This window comes from Equus quagga, chromosome 7 (assembly GCF_021613505.1).
Source record: "Equus quagga isolate Etosha38 chromosome 7, UCLA_HA_Equagga_1.0, whole genome shotgun sequence".
NCBI lineage: Eukaryota > Metazoa > Chordata > Mammalia > Perissodactyla > Equidae > Equus > Equus quagga.
Window position 1 is genome coordinate 115,592,403 of NC_060273.1, and position 21,065 is coordinate 115,613,467.

The 21,065-nt window shown below is 34.6% G+C and overlaps 1 protein-coding gene across 2 annotated transcripts in view; it reads right to left on the reverse strand.

Moving 5' to 3' along the window:
• Positions 1–318: 318 nt before the first annotated feature.
• Positions 319–21,065, reverse strand: part of SLF1 (SMC5-SMC6 complex localization factor 1) — a 58,757-nt gene continuing 38,010 nt past the window's right edge. For both annotated transcript variants that reach the window (XM_046665380.1, XM_046665379.1), the window contains 7 exons: positions 14,969–15,116; positions 8,852–8,997; positions 7,439–7,602; positions 6,523–6,656; positions 4,492–4,584; positions 3,898–4,080; positions 319–1,289 (listed from right to left, as the gene is read on the reverse strand). In XM_046665380.1, coding sequence (XP_046521336.1) covers positions 808–1,289; positions 3,898–4,080; positions 4,492–4,584; positions 6,523–6,656; positions 7,439–7,602; positions 8,852–8,997; positions 14,969–15,116 — 1,350 coding nt within the window. In that variant the 3' untranslated portion in view covers positions 319–807. The remainder of the gene's footprint in view (positions 1,290–3,897; positions 4,081–4,491; positions 4,585–6,522; positions 6,657–7,438; positions 7,603–8,851; positions 8,998–14,968; positions 15,117–21,065) is intronic.

Here is a 21,065-nt window from a genome sequence, read left to right on the forward strand (position 1 = left end):
TACTATAAATTGCTAATAGGAAAAGCTGCCAATTGAAACGTTACTATTCTGTAAATTCAAGCTGTACATTTAAGATTTTAGAAAATCTCAAATCTATTACTTAGTTGCCACCTATAATCCTAACATTTAATTAAACTTCTTATGTAGCAGAATGTTTTCACTTAGAGCATAGTGGTTACATGGAGTAGAAATACACTTTGTACATGAACTGCTAAAATAAAATAGATCAAGGGATCAAAGTGTCAAACTTTGCACATTCACTACATTTAAAAACCAAAAGAATATTATTATTGTAAATTTTAGAAATGTTTATTTTAGAAACACACAAAACTAACATGAGTATTTTAGTTCAACAGCCTACAGAGAAAAAACAAGGAGCTACATGTTCATAGGTGCACATTTGCACGAATATCCTTGCCATGATTCTAAGACCTGGAACACCTAGAATAGAGGACATTACGTTTTGATTTGAAAAAATATTTAAATTAAAACTTTTTACACGTACAATATAAATAGATAAATAATATCACTGTGAGAGCAAAAATAATAGTAAAGATTAATGAAAGCAATGTACAGCAAACAGAACTATCTTTTTACTTTTGAGTCAGATTCTATACACTGGAAAAAGACAGGAGTCTATACCACAGTTTTGCAGAAGTTCTTTAAGTGCTTTTAAAATTTAGCAAGGCTGCATATTCTGTCAATAAATAAATCTAATTAATATTTGTTAATAAGCTATGAAGTCCATAATAAATGCCAAAGCAAGCTGGGCAGGTTTAGAAAGCTGACTCATATTTTTTGGCATCATCATGAAAACTCTGAGACTGACCGACACATCATTTCCAACGTCACCAATAAGGCCTCAGTGTGTACCCCGGGACACACTTTTAAATTGTCAGGCAGTTCCTTAAGAATATTTGGGAGCTTCTGCAACGTCTTTATATTTCTAGCATAAAGATCCAGTAACCAGTCAGTATGAGCACTGGTGGTTTCCTTGCAATTCTTACAAGCCATAAGCAGCTCATTTAGATGAGTTAACCCTTTGAAAGCTAAGAGAAACTCTGAAGATAAATCGAAAATTGAACAAAAATTTAGCAACATCCTACTAAGTAAAAATGAGCCAAATTCAAGTTGCTGGTGGTAAAAATGTTTCTCTGCTTGTGCATGAAAGTTCTCCACAGTATCTTCTATTTTTGTAACAGCAAATAGTTCTTCCTTGATTTGAGATGAGAGCACATAATCCAAGGGCAATTCCCCTTTAGAGTTCCTCTGCTGTAAAAGCACTGGGCCTGTGAAAAAGAAATGCAAAACGTTAAGAGTAAAATATTTTTATTTTGGCAGCTTAACAGCTGTTTTCTCCCTCAAATTTTTTCCCAAAGCATCCAGGGCTCTGTTTACAATCATGTTTTGTACTAATTCATGTTGACATAATTAACTGGTTATACGTATTGACTGCCTAATAAAGGTACATTTAAAAAACAAAATTCTAGTCAATTGCCTAAAGACACTTGCCTAAAAGTACAGGCACTAGTTCAATAAATAATATATGATTATAAATGAAAAAAAACTTTTTAAAACTTTATAAAATGTCATCTTGAAATAAGAATTTCATTGCTCCCGGAAGAAATTAACAAAGTGTATTCATCTTAAATTCTGTATAAGAGTCTGAAACACATCTCCCAATATCACCAAGAGGAAGGAGTACGGCCCCTTCCATTGCTGACAGGCGAGTGTAGCAGTTCAAGGACTGCAAAACCTTGCAGAAACAGAATGCATTTTTCATTTACCCTTGCTTATGTTCAATTTTTAGGACAGATAACTGATTCACAAAAAATTAAATGTTAACTGTTCTGGGTCAAACTCAGATTTCATTCATCTATCCTAGCTAAACCCATCTAACCACTTACTTAGAAAGTACTGAAGACAGAGTTTATCCCTAGGGAGTAAAGGATGATGTAGGAGGGGCAAAACAAGAATGACTCAGTATTTGGTCACATAGCAAAGTACAGGAGTACTTTGTACCTCTGTCAGTCAAGTCCTATAATTGTTTATGCACTTCGCCATAAAAATGTTATAAGGGATATAAAGGTTTTAGTACTAGCAGACATAATCAAAAGATCCTACTATACGACATAGATCATATTGTCAGAGAGACAGAATAGATTATAGCTGCTAAAACTCTTATGAATCTGATCAGATGTGTAGTGGCCTAGATATAAAATGTATTTAAATATAAAAGATGAACCACTGATGTTATGTGATTAATGTACAATTTATGGAAAAAAGAGAAGTCTAAATCAAAATTACGTTTCTTTACATTATGTTGATATTTCAAAAACATGTTCCAAGTTACTCCTGTTAAAAAGAAAATAAGAAAATTATGGACATAAGATACCGAAAATAAACAAAGGTTTTAGAGACATAAATAAATTCTTTAAATTATTGATCTCAAGACTGAGTGACTCACAACGAAGAGATAATGTAGTTACTACAATAATGATGTTAAGCCATTTGACAGGTCCAAACTCAGAGTATGACTAAGGCAATGATAAGTCTGTATGATTGTCAATGGACTTTGATAAATGCAAGTACAAGGAGATTTCCTCTCTTAGGATAAGGAACTCATCCATTTACTACTCTTTACCAAAAGCCCTAGAAAAATTCACATTGGTTAGTATAATGCCACTCTTTTCTGAAGAGTTGTACTTAACACAATAATCACTTAGACCATTTGAAGCAAGGGCAAGTATTGGCTTGGAATGTTAGATACATGGTTGAGTAGAAAAATAAAACAGGAGACCGAACATTATGGTTTAGTAAATATATAAAAGTAAAAAAAAAAAGCAGAAGAAGTGAAAAATACATTGATAAGAAATGATGTCAGTAAAACAGACACACTAAGGCCTTTAGGGGGCAGGAGAAGACTATAAATAACCAAAGGTCTTAAGCTACCATGCTATATAGCCTTTCTTAGATAGGCATATAGTAAAAAGACAACTAAAGAAAATATGCTTTTTATTTTCATGCAGAATCAAATAGCTTTAATTATAAGAGAAAGTCATTTTAAATTTCAAGTTAAAATTAGCACAAATAAAAGTAACAGGAAATTTATGCAAATCTTTATTTCTGCATTATAAGATAGTCAACAGTTTTCCTTTGTTTTTCTCTTAAAACACAAATCAGTTTTGAACATTTTGATGTAAAATTTTTATTATTCAGTTCAGATAAAAGAAGAATGTCACTGAAGGAGGGGTGCTTTCTGAAAGCAGAGATCAAAAATCAGCAGAAAAAAGCAGTAGATGAATGTTAAGCCCAAATTACCTCTATCACAAAACCCCTGCACAATAGTTATCACCATTTGAAAATTCTCCTACTTTAACTTAATTGACTGCAAAATGTGAATGAAGAAAAGATATTCTAGGATATCTTTTTTATAGTCTGTAAAGAAATGACTCATTAAAAAAAGATTAATCGAGTTAGCAGTTATATACAGGAAATGAAACAAGAATGAAAAATCCAAGTAATAACAATTGAACATTTACATTCATTTATTAATAAGCTTTCAGAAATGCCTGGTTCACAAAGACATTACACCCTTTAAGTAAAAGGATTAATATTAAAAACCAACACACCCAATTCAAAATACTTCTCATAAACAAACTTAAATAGGCTTAATAATATAACAAATAAATAAATACATATTATGAAAAGGCTTTTATCCCTACTAAATAAAAGGTTCTTACATTCTTGGAGACGTTTTAATCTTTATTTTTTCATTAATATGAAATAAAAGCTTCTTGCCTTACAGATCTGAAATATAAAACGGTATCTACCTCTGAGGGATTCATCAAAAAACTGGATAATTTATCAAAACCCGTTTAGCATAAATGCACTCACCCCCATGCTGGAGTAGCAGCTTGCCAATTTCTACATGTCCGTTTGACAGTGCATCATGCAAAGGAGTCACCCCGTCCACTTGAGTGAGCAGATCTACCTCTGGACAACGTTGCAAAATTTCCTGGACACACACTGTGTTGCCATAGTTACAAGCTTCATGCAAAGGCGTCCAGCCAGCATTGTCTAAATTAGAAATCAAGGCAAGTTTTAAAACAGCAAAAGTAGGACTTTTGGTAGCGAGATATTGATATTCTGCTTCCCTTATCAGTGTGACTTTCTTAGGTGCCTCATACATAAATAGAATGCTGTGACGAAAATGCCAAGGGTGCAATCATATTTCTAATTGTAAGAAAAACAAATTAAAACATTTAAAAAATATTGATGTTGGGACCTGATAAAAATATGAACCCCAAAAAATGTTTCTGCATTATTAACAAATCAATATATGATGAATTTCTTGGTTTTGCTACTGGCAATATTTTAAAGATATGTTAGGCAAATATACTTAAATGATTTTTCTTAATGTTGACAAAAAACTACTTAATACCACAAATATTAACACATTGGATTAGACCACAAAGATTTAGAACTTACCTTTAACATTGATGTCTATTCCTGGCAAAGAGAGAAGAAGAATCAATTTCTCCACTTGGTTATTTATGCAAGCTCTGTGGAGGGCTGTTTCTCCTGCCATAAAAAATTAATAGATTATTCCAGAGAACACAAGATATCAACTAAAGAAAATAATCAAAGGGCATGAACTAGGAGATCTGGCCCCATGCCAGAAAATTATTTATTGAGTTTTCCTTTTGACTGGTTTAAGCATCTCTCACATAAAAAAAAAAAATGGGGAGCACAACCCCACCAATCCACAGAGCTTCTGTTCTATCAGCAATTCAGTAATGAAATTCTACTGCAAAAGGTTTAACACAGGCATTGTCTTCCCCTAGTTCAAGGTTTAAAGCTTCAATCCTGCTATAAAACCCCCAAATGATCAGAGAACACCAAAAATACTGGGTTTTGCAGCAATAAAAGTTTAGAGTGCAATTGCCCTCTCTCAAATTTATTCATGAACCTACGTTAAATGTATGGCTCTTTTTTATACAGCATTTATAGCTTAATTCAAATGAATGTTTCTGGCTAAGCACGAGTGCTTCTACACAGTCAAGTATAATTCAGAACTTCAAATCCATTAACAGATGGTTTGCTGCTTCTCAATAGGCTGTCTGGCTTGGCTACAGCAGCACGGAGAAGGAGAAATGGGGGAATCTTAACATAAACACACACACACACACACACACACACACACACACACACACACGCACACGAAAAAAATCCCTAGTACCATTTAAAGCTGAACAAGAGTGACAAATAGAACGGCAAAGTTTTTTTCTAGGAGAGATGCAATTAGTGCCTGCGGGCTAAAATTGTCTATATCCATCTCTGTTGTAACAAAGATTAATAAAATATGTGATAATTTGATGTAAGGGGAATTTAAAAAAACATAATAAGCGATTGTTTAGAAAACAAATGAAATACTGAAACTCTTTCTTAAGCTATAAAATACTAAGTAGCGCATTTTTATAGTGTTCAGTTTTACAGACTATCTCTATAACTTCCACCAAAACATTTCTTTTACATGCAATGAAAAGCTTTTGAAGTTTTTCTTTACTATTTCTCAATTCTCTTCCTGCCTCCCAGTTCCTTCTGCTGTTCAACCTAAAGTCCTTCATATTCATTTTACTTTCTGACACAATAAAAAAAGAAAAAGGACATTATTTTGTGAAGTTAATACTTGACTTCTCATTTAATACATTTTTCACATTTTGAGCCAAATGGGCAGTTATTTTGAATTTGTGATATGCAATTATGAACTTACGTTGAAAGATTATAAGAGCTTCAGTTACTGTTTCCATTGGTGTCATAATGATAATACTTGTTTTAAAAACACAATACAGCTCATAAACAAGAGACTCAGCAATTTAGTTTGGCCAGGTATAGACTGACGGAAGGTAACTTATACTTGCAAGTTAAGAGGTGCCTAGATAAAAGAGGTGCTGGAGTGAATTAGTACAACGCTATTCTTGTTACTCCATCCTTTAGGTACTTAGGTTCCAGTATAGTTAGAACCAAAAGCCAAACACATTTCATAGTCTGGGCTCCTTGCCTGGAAGAAAAGAGTCCATATGCTTAACACAGCTATGTAACATAGCCTACTCCTCATTCTTTGTTCACAAAATGTCTAGGACTGAAAGAGATGAAGACTGAATTATACTTTCAAATCAGAAGACACTGATCCTAAGCAGCATAGGCTGAGGTAGAATAGAAAAGTAAGGTGGGCAAGTCTGGAATGAGCTAAATGTGAGCCACACACTGTGGTTAAGATCTGGAGAGGCAGGGGGAGAAAAGAAGGGGAGGAATACTCTATTACACTTGGTATTCAACAGTCACTTTTTTGTATAAATGACAGTTCAAAAAAATAATATGCTATCCAGGAAGGTATTTCCTGGACCAAGTCCAATATTTAAGTTCAAGTATTCATCAGGGCCACTATGTAAAACTTGCAAATACTGACCACGACCATGAAAAGTTCCTAGCATAAATGAATTTAGATACTTGGAATACCTTTTAAATTAGTCTTGTGAAAATTCATCTTTGGAACTAAAGAGGGGCAATTCTCCTTGGAACAGGACAATTCTCCTTCTGACTTCTTTTTCAATCTTTTTAATGATGAGGAACATTTAGCAAGGTTCAGCTCTCTGAAAAGAAAGTAAGAAATAAGGAAAGCTTATTTTTCACCGAGACATGCTAGCATACGTGTTTTTAAAAATCTAGCCTTTTTTTAATTTAAACCCCTTTATTCATTCAAATCTTTACTGCTTTCTATTTTATATTTATTTCAACTGTACAGAAACAAATTTTAACACATTAATTTTCATTTTATTAACCTCACACCCCCACTGAAAAGTTTATGAATATGGAATGTCAGGTAGAGGAAGAGACCAAGTAAACTATAATGGGTAGAAAGAACAAAGCAAAGTGCTAATAAGATCAAAATACAGGCCCCTGCTCCCCATTCTTATTTTCATATTGATTCTATTCTCTTCTTCCTAAAAACATTTCAGGTTTTCTGAGTTTTATATACAATACTTTTAGAGGAAAAACTATAGCATACTTTTTCTCACTCGGGGAAACTATTATAACAATTCAGAGTATCTCACATGACCATGTATTCCAAAATCCCATCTTTATTATATACAAGTAGTAATTTAAACCACAGGGCAAAAATTGTGTGGAACAATAATTTGATGACTGTTTTATTTATTTTTGAAACCACTTCATCTTAATAGAAAGAAAGTACATACCTCGATTTATAGAAAGCAAAAATGTTGATCTTGTATATTAACAGGCATAAAACTGAGCTCTTTCCTAATCGGCATAATTCAGACAACATCAAAGATAAGCAAAAAGTTCAAGAAATGTGTCAGAAAAAGAGTTGTACTTGAAAATAAAACATAGTTGGTACACAAGCATCACTTACGGTAACTCTGGCAGCCCTTCGACTTGTTTCTGTTTAGCTCCATTCAGCATTAGTAAGGCCCTCTGAGATTCTAAGCAAGGTCGCTGTCCTATTTTCTTTGATATCTGCATCTTTCCAGTCCCAAGCACACCAGTCTTCCCCAAAGCTGGCAAATAGGAATACACCTGTTGCAAAATAACATTATATTGCTTTTTCAACTACAAAGACCTGGAAAGCAGTAAAAAGAAATTACTTGATTCATTTCACCATTAAATTTAGTTATATTTTCTTGGTTTCACCCCTTTGGTTGTCACCCTATCTCATCTGAACATGCTAAAATATTAAGAAAGCTGCTAATTCCATGTCATTAAGTCAATATGACACACACAAGAAGAAAAATACCTTCTTGAAAATAATTATTTTTTTGAATTCAATCTTGATGCTCATTTAGGAAAGTTCTTTTGATTAGTCTTATGGCCAACTTGTTATAATTCATTTGCATATTTTTAATACTTATGGTTTATGTACAATTGCTAATTTGTCATTTCCATTTTGGTAATGCCTTCGTTTAACAGAAAACACGTCTGGAATAAATGGAATAAGGAGTGCAAAAGTTGTTAAAGGGGCCAGCCCTGTGGCCGAGTGGTTAAGTTCACGTGCTCCGCTTCCCGCGGCCCAGGGTTTCGCTGGTTCGGATCCTGGGCACAGACATGGCACCACTCATCAGGCCACGTTGAGGCAGCATCCCACATACCACAACTAAAAGGGCCTTCAACTGAAAATACACAACTATGTGCTGGGAGGATTTGGGGAGAAAAAAGCAGGAAAAAAAAAAGAAGATTGGCAACAGTTGTTAGCTCAGATGCCAATCTTTAAAAAAAAAATGTTGTTAAAGACAGGATTGCTGCAAAACAGTATTTGCCCAATCTGACCAATTAACAAGATATTTCTCATTTGTTGAAGAAATTGCTGGAGATATTAGATATTAATAATAGCTAAAGATAGCCAAGATAAAACTGGAAAATCTTGGATCAAATGCAGCTTATATGTGTGTATACATAGGATAAAAAGGAATAACCTTTGGCATCATTTGCAAAGTTTGCTTTTTAAATACCATTAAATACTATGTAGAATTTTTTTGGATCTACGATTTTCCAAAACAACAATCTTATGTTCTCTGGCAAGTGACCAGAAAACAAAGATTCTTGTACTATTTTCCTGTTATTAATCTTTAATCACTCTCAACTAATTAAAATTTCTATTGACTAATTACTCCATTTTTGAGGTAGGAAAATACCTGCTATTATACAGATTTGAAAGATTTATGGTTAATATACTCTGTCCAATTATTAGAAATAACTAAGAATATTTTTAAATTGAATTTATGAACTCACTTCTTAGAAATTAAAAGAACTAGAATAGAGTGGTGCTTACCATTTTCTGAAGAGAGAGTGGCTCAGAAGAAATACTGATGGAACTCTGTAAACATAACTTTTTAAAGACTGCCTCTGCAACAAACATTTGAAGCCAGGAGGAGGAAAAGGAACAAATGAAAATTTCTAATTCTTGTGAAGAAAAGTCTGTAGAAAACAAGAGAAGTAAATACAGTTATTGCTACACCCTATAAAATTTCTTTCTTAGACTATTTCCTCTGTGGATTTTATTCATTGAAATGACGATTACTACACCAGTAAGATTCACCCACATAATTTTAAACCACAGAAAATAGATAATATTTCTATTTCTTTCCTTTCAAGAGAAAAATTTTTTATGGCACATGTTCTCACATTTGAAACAATCATTACTTTTTATTATTTTAAATAAAAGTCTTGAAATTATATATACACACGTGAATAGACAGATGATATACGAATAGACAGACATGGATTTTATCACCATGCTTTCCAATTAATGTTAAAGATCTCTTCCCTCAGTGGAGTTGTGTCTTTGGAAAACGGGTACTTGGTTTTTAAATGGGCACACATGTATTTAATTTGCAGTGATTAGTCCTGAGCTGATAGGAAGAAAGAAATTAAACGCTTTCCCCTGACAACACCCATGAATCCTATTACTCCAGAGGAGGAAGAAAGGTAAAGAGGAGGGAAAATGTATAAGGATTTCCTTAGAAGTTTGTACTCACTCTACTATAGCAAGTGGGGGAAGGGGAGCGATGTACTAAGAGGGGAGGATTTTGCCTCAGGGAACCTTTAGCAATTTTCGGTTGTCACAACTGGGGAGGGAGGTGCTACTGGCATACAGTGAGCGAAAGACAGAGACGCTACTAAACATCTTACAATTCACAGTTCACAGGAGGGCCCCCAACAACAAAGGATTATCTGGCTCAAAACATAAACCAGGCTAAGGAAGAAACTCTGCCTTGAAACTCTGCCTTGACTAAAGAGACGTGAGGTTCTTGCCTTTTGACAGACTGCCACATGGGCAAATGGCTCCACAACATGTTAAGTAGATCCACCTAGCCCCACACAGACATATGATTGCTGAATTCAAATAATCCTTTTCAGATTATTTGGCCTCAACAGAGATACAATTTGTAACAAGTGGAAATGAGAAAGAGGTAATTTACAATCTTTTTTTATAGCCCACCACTCACACCTACTACTAGGCAGCTAGAATTATCTGCAACTGTGCAAGGAGTAAACTGGAGGATGATCATCAAAAGATCTTTTGAACATTAAATCTCTAGTTATATACATTAAAAAAAGCATATCTATCATCACAGAGTTTACTACAACCAATTGATCTCTTAATATATCACCTCTAAACACAGGCAAAAGCAAAGCAGAAGTAACTTGCACTGTACAGTTCAAAAGAGATGATCTCGGCTTGGAACTTCCAAATGGTGTTATTCATCTAGAAGGAGCATTTGATAGGTTTAAAGAATTAGGAAATACAAACTATAATGGACCCACATATTACCAGGTAACATATTCAAAGGGAATGATAACAGATGAACAAGAGAACATGAGAATTTTAGCCTCTGACTGTAAGACCTTTAAAGACAGGATGGTTTTTGTAGCCCTCGCAGCTTGTAGGTCACTAAATTGCACAGAATACATTTAGTATTTGATAGATAAATGAACGAATAACTGGCAGATAGAAGTAACTCTGGAGAGCCAAGCCAGGATGATCTTTTTAAAAAAGCTAATCAGATCATGCCACTCCATTGTTAAAGGTCTTCTAACTCCTCAACATGGCTTACAAGTTTCTACGCAAACTCCTCTAACCTTTCTTTGGCTTTATTCTGGCCACTCTTCTTGCTGCTTGCCATCAGCCAGGCACCAGAACATTTCAAACAGGCCCAGCTCTTTCCTATCTCAGAGTTCTGGCAAATGTTGTGTCTTCTGACTGGAGCTTGCTTCCCTGACTCTGCCAAACTCCTACTTATCCTTCAGGTTCTGCTTTCATGACCATCTAATAGAAAGTAAGTTCACTCATCTCAACACCTAGTTTTTCTTGTTTGGAGCACTTAGCATTTTTAAATGATGTATTTACATTAACTTAATTACAGTCTGCTTCTCCCACTGAAAGCTCCAAAAAAGCAAGGACCATGTTTTGCTTCCCTCCTCCCTGTATATGAAGTGTTTAGCTCAATGCATGGTAGAACACTAACAAAAAATTTGGCATAAATGAAGGGACTATAATAGAATAAATGAAGTAAATAGAATAAGTGAAGGGAACAGAAACATTTTGACTCAGACAATTAGTAAAATTATAAAAATTTATATTTATGGAAGAGTTCTGAAGCATGGAGAGGGACTAGAATAGAGATAAAAAAAAGTGAATAAAGATTTATTCACTATTTATCAGGAAAACATAACGATGTAGCCTGAGAAGGGCAAAGGAAGCTTTATTAAAGTTCTCTAAAGATGTGAAAAAGATTATAGTAGATTTTGATGACATGTTTTCTTCCCACTGAAAACAGGGGAAGAAATAAGTTTAGGGATTGCCAAACTATGTCTTGCTGCCTATTTTTATGAATAAACTTTTACTGGAACACGGCCATGTTCACTTATGTATTGGGTATTGCTGCTTCCTTACTACAACTGCAGAGCTGAGTAGCTGGGACTGCAGAGCTTGTAAAGCCAAAAATATTTACTGTGTGGTACTTTACACAAAAAAGTTTGCCAACCCCTAGTTTAAGCCAATACATCAGGAATTTCAATTAGGCATAAAAAAAGAAATTTCAGAACACTTGATCTTAAAATATAGAAAGAAATACAAGGGTACTCTTTCTGTTCAAAGTGTTTAGAAATAAAAAAGAATGGTCTCTATGTGGGATTGATGGACATGAGATCTGATGGGAAGAAGAAAGGATTTTACTTCTCTACTGAAATTACGGACTTAATTTTCTACAAAACAATTAACAACAAACAACAATTTTACTAAACTAAAATAAATTCAATAGATCTGAATCCGAGTAGCATCACAATATGAATTTTACACTTTTGGACCAGGAAAAACCAAAATATCCAGTTTGCCATAAATGAGAAAGATGGACTAATATCCTCAATTGGAAGTTAAATAACAGCCAAATTATAACATCTTTACTACGACTTAGGAAAAGAGAAAATAGTTTAACTGAGCTAAGAATAATGCAAAAAAGGTTAAAAAAAAAAAGAGGGAGTATCCACGGAGAAAAAGAAATGGTTCTTCATCAAAATACTGATAAAAAGGACAGTATTAGAGCACCTGGTTCACTTGTAGGGATAAGTGTATTATTCTACACACTCCATAAAACATTTTAATTTTGCATACTAGCTGTAAAAAAGCTACTGATCTCTTAAGGGTAAACTGTTCACTTGATTTCTGTCTCTCAACAAAGGTTAAAAATCAAGATGTACTAACAATAAAAATTTAGGAAGATATTAATTTGAACCATTTTTAGAAATACATGTTAAATTTTTAAACACTGCCTACCCACAGCCTAATTGGAAGCCTAAGGAACCGATTGTGTGTGTGTGTTTTGAGAGTAAAGAAAGGTTTAAACACACTTTTCAAACAGGGATACAGTTTAAATCTCATCTAGAGTTTTAAATATTAGAGATCAAACACAAATTCTGGGGAGCAAAGTAATCACTCAATCTGTCAACAGGATTGTAACGGCAACGCTGAAGGCTAGTTTCAGCTTAACTCGGTCACAGGCTCAGACTTAGGTTTAAGCTTGTCATGTGAAAATTGGGAACAACATGGATAACAACGCCTTGCTTTAAAGCAAAGGGAAATTCAGAATATGAGCAGAGAAAGCATTAAAGCTGATGTATAACACGCAGCAGAACCCTGTTAATACAAGGTTATTATCTCATGCATTTGGCTAAACTGTAAGCTATATTTCCCTAAAGGTAATCAACACATACTGGAAACAACAGACACAGCTATATTGATAGTCTCTAAAGCCACTGCTAATCCTGTCCTAGGTCCCCAAACTCAAAGAGCTTTCTTTATGGAACGAAAACAGGGAATCCTTTTAGCTGAATGTTTAGTTCTCATGCTGGCAAATAATGCCAGAATTCTGCTGTTTCTAAAAGGAAAAATAAAAAAAAAACCTACCTAGTAGGGATGGTGAGAAAGAAATGATAAGAAAGAGTTCTGAAGGAAGATTGAATCTGAGCTAAGAAATGTTAAAAAGTCATACAACAAAGGACAGCTACTCCACAAAAGGAACGGTAATCACCCCTCAGCTCAATGAAAAAGAAAGAGAAAAAAAGAAGGGAGATAAAATGCTTTAGATAAAAATCTTCTAACTTCACTAGTATAAAAAGAGACCTCTCTTTGCAGAGGGCATCATTGAATAAATCCTGAACCCAGTTATAAGCTGGATTCCTATTCTAGAATCTCTCTTCAAAGTATTAAAGTGATTGACAGCATAGTCAAGAACTTTTTCTTTCATATAAAACCAAGACGCACTGAAAGACATGTGTAACAAAATAGAATAGTTATTTGGCAGTCTAAAATATTTTTAAATATATAAAGACATCTTTTACCTTTGAGGGCCACAAAAAGCTCATCCGGTTTAAAATATGTTTATTTTAGGAATTTAGGATTACAGAAAGAAAGAAAGAAAGAAAGAAAGAAAAAGAAAAAGGTTCATAGTTCCCTAAACTGGCTTTGAAGTTAAGGCATGTACATAAGGTCTTACGGAAGCCCCCCTCACTCTGGAGAACCAAAAGAGTTAGGTAGAACCTTTCATAAAGCGAGCACGTGAAATAAGCTCTGTCAGCATGTTGCTTAAATAATACTCCTCCCCCCACTTATTTTAGAGAAAACTTTTAAAGTAGACAATGGGGGGAGGAGGAAGAGTAAGAAAATTATACATATAAATTACTTCTATTTGCTTCATCCATGCTCAATTGTTAGATCACAGACTCAATGGAAAATAGTAGCAGCTTTTTATCTTATAATAAGAAAAATTATACAGCAACAGGTACATGGGGAAAATGTTTTAACCATTTACTGCAAGTTGCTTTATAACATAGTAAGTATTCTGATTCAATGAATTTCATTTTTTAATACTATTAAGTATTCATGCAGGAAGAGAACTGGGAACTGTTCATATGGCACAGATCAGAGATATATATAAGGCTTTCTATTCAGCTTGAATGATCAGAAGTATTAAAGGTACTGAAAATAGTTCTTACCATGTGAGATTCTAAAACATCATACATAAAAAAGCAAACCTCTCTCTCCAATGAAAAGAAAATACACTGATTTTTAATTTGTCTAGTTAAACGTTTACTTGCATAGGACTTTAATTTTTAGTTGTAAGATTAAGAAAAACAGTAATAAAATTATATATAAATATAATAATTTATTTCTAAGTACTATTTTCTATACTATACACTAATATTCAGTTTCTATGAAACCATTAAAATAATAAATAAATAAGTGATGTGTGTGTGGGAAGGGTCATGCAATACTTAGAGGAAAATAAATACAAAATTACATATATAATATGAGCTCAACTATATACAAATGCTTAGAAATACTAGAAAGAGGGGCTGGCCCAGTGGCACAGCAGTTAAGTGCACACATTCCGCTTGGGCAGCACGGGGTTCACCAGTGCAGATCCCCAGTGCGGACATGGCACTGCTCATCAAGCCATGCTGTGGTAGGCATCCCACATATAAAGTGGAGGAAGACGGGAACGGATGTTAACTCAGGGCCAGTCTTCCTCAGCAAAAAGAGGAGGATTGGCAGCAGATGTTAGTTAGCTCAGGGCTAATCTTCCACAAAAAAAAAAAAAAAAGAAATACTAGAAAGAAATATATTAAAAATTTAACAGTGGTTATCTGTATGGAGGCATTCCTTATGGGTAATTTTTACCTTCTTCCTTATATTGTCTATATATGTGTGTGTGCTTATATATATACACATATACATATATATGTAAATGTGTGTACATGTATATATAAAAATGAGTATTTTAAGAAAAGCTTCATATGAACATATGTTAAAAATTACAGACTGCCTAAAGGAAACTCAAAACTAATTCCCACAACGGGTCTAAGAAAAATATAACATAGACACACTTACCATCACACGAAAGGGAAACATAACTTCCTAAGTCATCAGACATGTGTCGCATCACATTTCTCCCCATCTTAAGACCAAGGAAGATCCAATAATCTACAGCTGCTCCAAGAATTCCAGTCAATAAGTAAGCTAGTTCATGTTTGAAGACCTAATATTGAGATGGGAAAAATATTACTAAAATATATTAAAATACATGATATCTATCAGTGTTTATTTTGAATACTTGTTGAGGAAAAACTTAGCTATTTAAAAATACAGGGTATGCTAATGCTAAACGATATTAAGAATCCTAGCAAACTAACTCCTTCTCTCCATTCTCTCCCTCCACTTCCTTCCCTCTTTCTTCCTCCCCCAAATCTGTATCTACATCTATATCTATATGACAAAATAGTTAGTAAAACAAATTTTCCAGGACTTATATATGGATAGCTTAAAACAAAATTTTAAAATAACTTTATTATCCAATGGTGTCAAGTGCTTTTGTCAGGCAAAAATCCCAATAAAACAACAAGGAAGTACCTGGCTTCTGTGGATTTCTGTTAACAGGAATATATGACTATAAAAAAAGATAGATTTAGCCACTCCTACCCACTGTTTATTTATAAAATTAATCTTTACATTTCTCTAAATGGCATTTTCCAGAAAAAGACTTGAAAAACACAATGAATAAAAGCTTTAGCAAACAAGATTGTCCTCTGTTGTAAAAGAAATAAATTGATTCAAATTTTAATTATGAAATTATATCAAATACCATTACTTCACTTAGAGATATATAGAGATCACAGTTTTAAAAGTATAAATATTGTTTTACATTATCACTTCTATAATAAGCATTTTTAAATTCCTATAAAAAATATAGCAAGTGATACAAACCTTAGAATAAGTATGTACTACCCTAGTGTTTAAAAATATCTTTCTAATCCATAAAGTACGAAGATGAAGAGGTGTGAAAATAATATTTTTTAAACAACTCTGATTTACATATAAACACTTTTTCACAATGACATTAAAACTAGTTGAAATTCCTTTATTTGGGGTATTTGTCTAGGCATGTTAAACATGTGAAAAAAATCACTAAATTAACAGTTGGGTAGAAGGCATGTGAAAAGGTTTAATAAATGTTATGGTATCCAAATAGATTATAACTGGTAAGTTCTGCCACCGCACTATACCTAATATGTGGTTAGTGATGGAGAAATCTCTAGTACTTTGAGCCCTCGGTGACTACTGGATTTATTTCTCCCACCCTCAGCAGACAAGATTCTTATAGTATATACAGTATTTCATTAGGGCATCATTCCTTATCATAAGGAGCTATTAGTTAAACGATTTCAAAACTGAACTTCTATTTCTGGTTTGTTGTGCAAACAAGGGCAAATGGTCAAGCAGTATATATATTATCAGGCCTGCCGAAAGTGTTTATTGAGGGAAAACCCATAGAGTCAGGACCCTTAGCAAGTGTGCAGGTCCCCTGTTGCCCGATCCCACTGTGGGGCAGCACACTGTATTCTGGCAGAGCTGGACACTAGAATCAGGGAGAGAGACTCTGAAGAATGGGGCTGAGGGGATTTTAAGCTGCATGATTAGGGAAGCACCCCTTCCTCTGATATGATCAGGGGCCATGATATAGAAGCTTGACTACAGCCTGATGGCCAGGTCAGGATTCATGAGTGGGCCTCAGCACCACCCCTCTCCTGCCTTGATTAGAAGGCTGGGTTTAAGTGCAGTTGCAATTGTGAGACGGGGAAGCGACCAGTAGGACTGGCCAAATCAGCAGGCTGGGAAAGTACTAACATTTCTCTGGGATGATAGTAGGGTCCAAGCCTTGCAGCTAACAAGAATTGACTCCTTAAGCACTGAGTCTTAGCCAGTCTTCAAAGAACTTTGCAGGAAGCCAACTCCATTCTTTGTAAAGCCAACATATGGATGATCACTCTGAGCAAGTTTTACTTCTCATGGTTCAAGTTATCAAGAGAACATAAAATAGGACAGTGAAAATCTCTATTTAAACTAGCAAACTGATTGTGTCAAGATCCATGCCACAAAATGTTCCTTCCAACAAAATGTATACCAGAATATCAGCAATGACACTACTCAGGAAGGAAGGAAGGGACTGGTAAATTTTGATTTCTCAAAGTATTCCCCCATCATAAGAGTGCAGTAAGTCAGGATCACTTCAGATCCCTGATTCTAAGGCTCTGGGCAGAGAAGAAGGAGGTCAGCCTACAGAGCTAAGCCTCATATAAAACCACAATCCAGCACTCCATCAGTTAAAAATAACATAAAGTCGACCAGTTGGGACTTTCTCTCTTTCCTTACACAAATATATATAACACACACACCTGATTGCTTAATATTCAATTTACTTTGATATTACTGTTATTAAACAGTTAAGAGACAGGTTGGCCTTGTAGTGCTTGCAAGGAATGACTAGCTCCTGTACTATGACAAGAAAGATCCTGCCAATATTATTCTTATCTGTGTGTCTTTAGCTAAACATACACACCACGTATGTGGTAACATATCCATCACAGAAAATTTTTATATAAAAAGACACGTTCAAATCAGGTTCTTGAATCCTTTTATAGTATATTCTTACCTATGACACTCACTCTAACAACAGGGCCAAGATGTTGTGCAATGGATTGTACTCACTGCAACTTGGTGTATAAACAGTGCTACAATCATGTGCTGCAGAACAATGTTTCAGTCAATGACAGATTGCATATACAACAGTGGTCCCACAAGATTAGTACCACACAGCCTAGGGGGGTAGTAGGCTTTACCATCTAGGATTGTGTAAGTACACTCTATGATGTTTACACAACAACAAAATTGCCTAATGATGCATTTCTCAGAACATATCTCTGTCGTTAAGCAATGCATGACTGTATTTCTAGCATTGTGGATATATATGCTTTAGAAGCCGCTTAGTGAGAAAATGGCAAATAAACCATCAAAGGAGAAAAGCTTTCTGGAATACCGAAATGTTTGCTAAAGCTGAAATAACAGAACATGAATACCCTAAGAATTAACAAAGAAATGAAAGATAGACATGATTTGCACGTATGACATATATTTACCTTAGAACTCCTTTCTAATATGTTAGTCTATCATCAGACATTCTGTCAATATAGTTCTTTATTATCTGCCAGTACAAGTAATCTCATTTATAAACTTGGCAATTTTCCAAAAATTGACTAGTATATAATATAGAACAAACCAAAATCTTGGCCTTCTGACTCCCAGGTTAGGGCTTTCCGCAATATCCCACTACAATAGATGACAAACTGCTCCTCTAGTACCTCTGTCAAAAAGATGCAAACACAATGCACATGTTGTGCCTCTTCCTATTTTAAACACTGGCCTTTGAAACAAGAGGAATCTTGTTGCAGTAGCGACTTGGCCTCTAGTCAAGCCTTTGGCCCTAACAAGCTGTGACACCTTGAATAAGTTACTTAAACTCTTTAGCCTCAATTTTCTTATCTTTAAACACAGACTAGCTTCCATGTCTACCTATAATTGTAGGGTTATTGTTAAACAGCACTTAAGGACATCAAATAGAAAAGTAGGACTAATCACCAAGCTTACTGTAAAATTTACACCTCCTCCATAACCTTGACACAGCCCACCTCTGCTCTTTGCCAAGGAAAGCCCAAAACTTTCTCAGATTAATGACAATGCAATTCACTGCCATTGTGTCACTCTGCAACACTTGCTGATTGACATTATGACAAAACAATATTAGCATAAACTGAGGACTTCTGTTTAGCTAATGACTTAAATTGAATGCTTCAACTCAGCAAATCAAGAAACAAATGTTTTACAGTACAGAAAATGATGTCTGTGAACATGCATGGAATTCTTGAAATTGGAAACTGCCAAAAAGATTTAATTAAGTACAAGAATGAATTCTAACAGATAAGGTAACACAATAAAAAAACAGTTTATATGAATTTTACCAATTCAAATGTTAAATAAAATATTAATTTGCAAAGTTTAAAACCAGTTCTCATATTACAACTGATGCTGCAATTTATTCCAGATTGCTTCACAAGTATCTTGAATTTATTTATAAATCTGAACAAAAATCTTCAAGTTAAATATGTATAAATCTGTTACTATTTACATCAGTATTTCCTGAGTAAATTCTTATCTGTGGTAGTCCTTTGGTAATTTAGTAACATTATGAAAACGTCAGTTTTATAACTGTTTTCAATTATAAATGAGCAATTTCATTTATAAAATAAAATGGATAAAAAAGAAATGTTTCATAATGAGGAAATATTTTCTATCCTTAATGACTCTATTGTCTAAAAACGTACCTGAAAATGCAAATAGTAATTAATAAGGATGTTTTCAATTTTAGCTTAGAAGTATTATCCTTAACTGGCAATGAAGTGTTGCTGTTACATGCCATCATATCGGGTTTGACTCCTGGTGACCCTATGAATGAGTGATGTCTATAATGTGCTGTCCTCAACAGCCCTACTCAGCTCCCGTAGACTCAGGCCTATGGCTTCCTTTATGGGGTCAATCCATCTCATATTTGCTCTTCCTCTTTTCCTGCTGCCTTCTACTTTTCCCAGCATTACTGTCTTTTCCAAAGAATCCTGCCTTCTCAGGATGTACCCAAAGTAGGGCAGCCTAAGTTTTATCATTTTTGCCTCCAGCAATAGTTCAGGCTTAATTTGCTCTGGGGCCCCTTGTTCATCTTTGTGGCAGTCCAGGGTATCCGTAGAGATCTCCTTCAACACCATATTTCTAATGAATCAATTTTTTTCCTGTCAGCCTTCTTTACTGTCCAGCTTTTGCACCGTACATAGTAATGAGATTATGAGGGTGTGGATAATCTTGGCCTTACTCTCTAATGACACTTATTTACACTTGATGATCTTTACTAATTCTTTCATTGCTGCCCTTCAGAGTCTCAGTCTTCTCTTGATTTTTTGGCTGCAGTCACCATTTAAACTGATGACTAAACCAAGGTAGACAAAATCTTTAACAATTTCAATTTCTTCATTGTCCATGTTAAAGCTGTGTAGTTCTGTGGTTGACTTTTGTCTTCTTGATATTCAAATACAGTCCTGCTTTGGCACTTTCTTCTTTCACTTTCAGCAGAAGTCATTTCAATCATTGCTGCTTCTTGCCAGTAAGATGGTGTCGTCTGCGTATCTTAGATTGTTGATACTTCTTCCACCAATTTTCACTCCTGCTTTATCTGAGTCTAGCCCAGTTTTTTGACTGATATGTTCTATGTACAGATTAAACAGATAGGGGGATAAAATGCACCCTTGTCTGACATCTTTGCCTATAGGGAAACCATTCTCTCTCTTCATATTCTGTACTGACAATGGCTTCTTGTCCACATTTTTGTATCAGGACAATTGAGTGCTGAGGCAAGCCCATTTCTTTCAGAGCAGCCCGTAGCTTTTCATGACCCACACAAGCAAAGGTTTTCCTATAGTTTATAAAACATAGACTAACCTTCTGAAAATGGAGCACTCCAGTAGCCAACGAATAATCGCAGTTAGATCTCATGTGTCTCTCCCTTTTCAAACTCTAACTCAGATATCAGGCATTTCTTGCTCCACATAAGGTAAAAGCCTTTGTTGCAGCACCTTGAGCATCACTTTACTTACATGGGAAATTAGAGCAATGAAGTGTACATAGTTCTATTTTGGTTGAATGTTTTCAATTTATATAATCATATTTCTTTTTAAAACAGTCACGTGTATAAGGAAGCGGCTACTCACCTGGTTATTGCCACATAATAGGATTACGTGATCACAAAGAAGTCTAGCTATACCCAGAAACAATCTTACTTTTTTAAAGTCAATTAAAAAATTTAGGGCCCTGAAAACAATTTTCTTTTTTTAAGCATGCCTCAGACAATCCCTAAATACAATTTGTAAAAACCAGTAAGGGCTTCTGTTCCTGATAATGGAGGCCTAGGTAATTCAGATAAACGCACTTAAAGAAGAAAACTAAAAATGTTAAATAAAATATGTAAAACATGTTCAGGAAAGTCATGAGGAATTCCTAAGCCAAGATCTAGGAGAAGGTAAAAGCCAAGCAAGCAGTCAAAGCTAGCCGA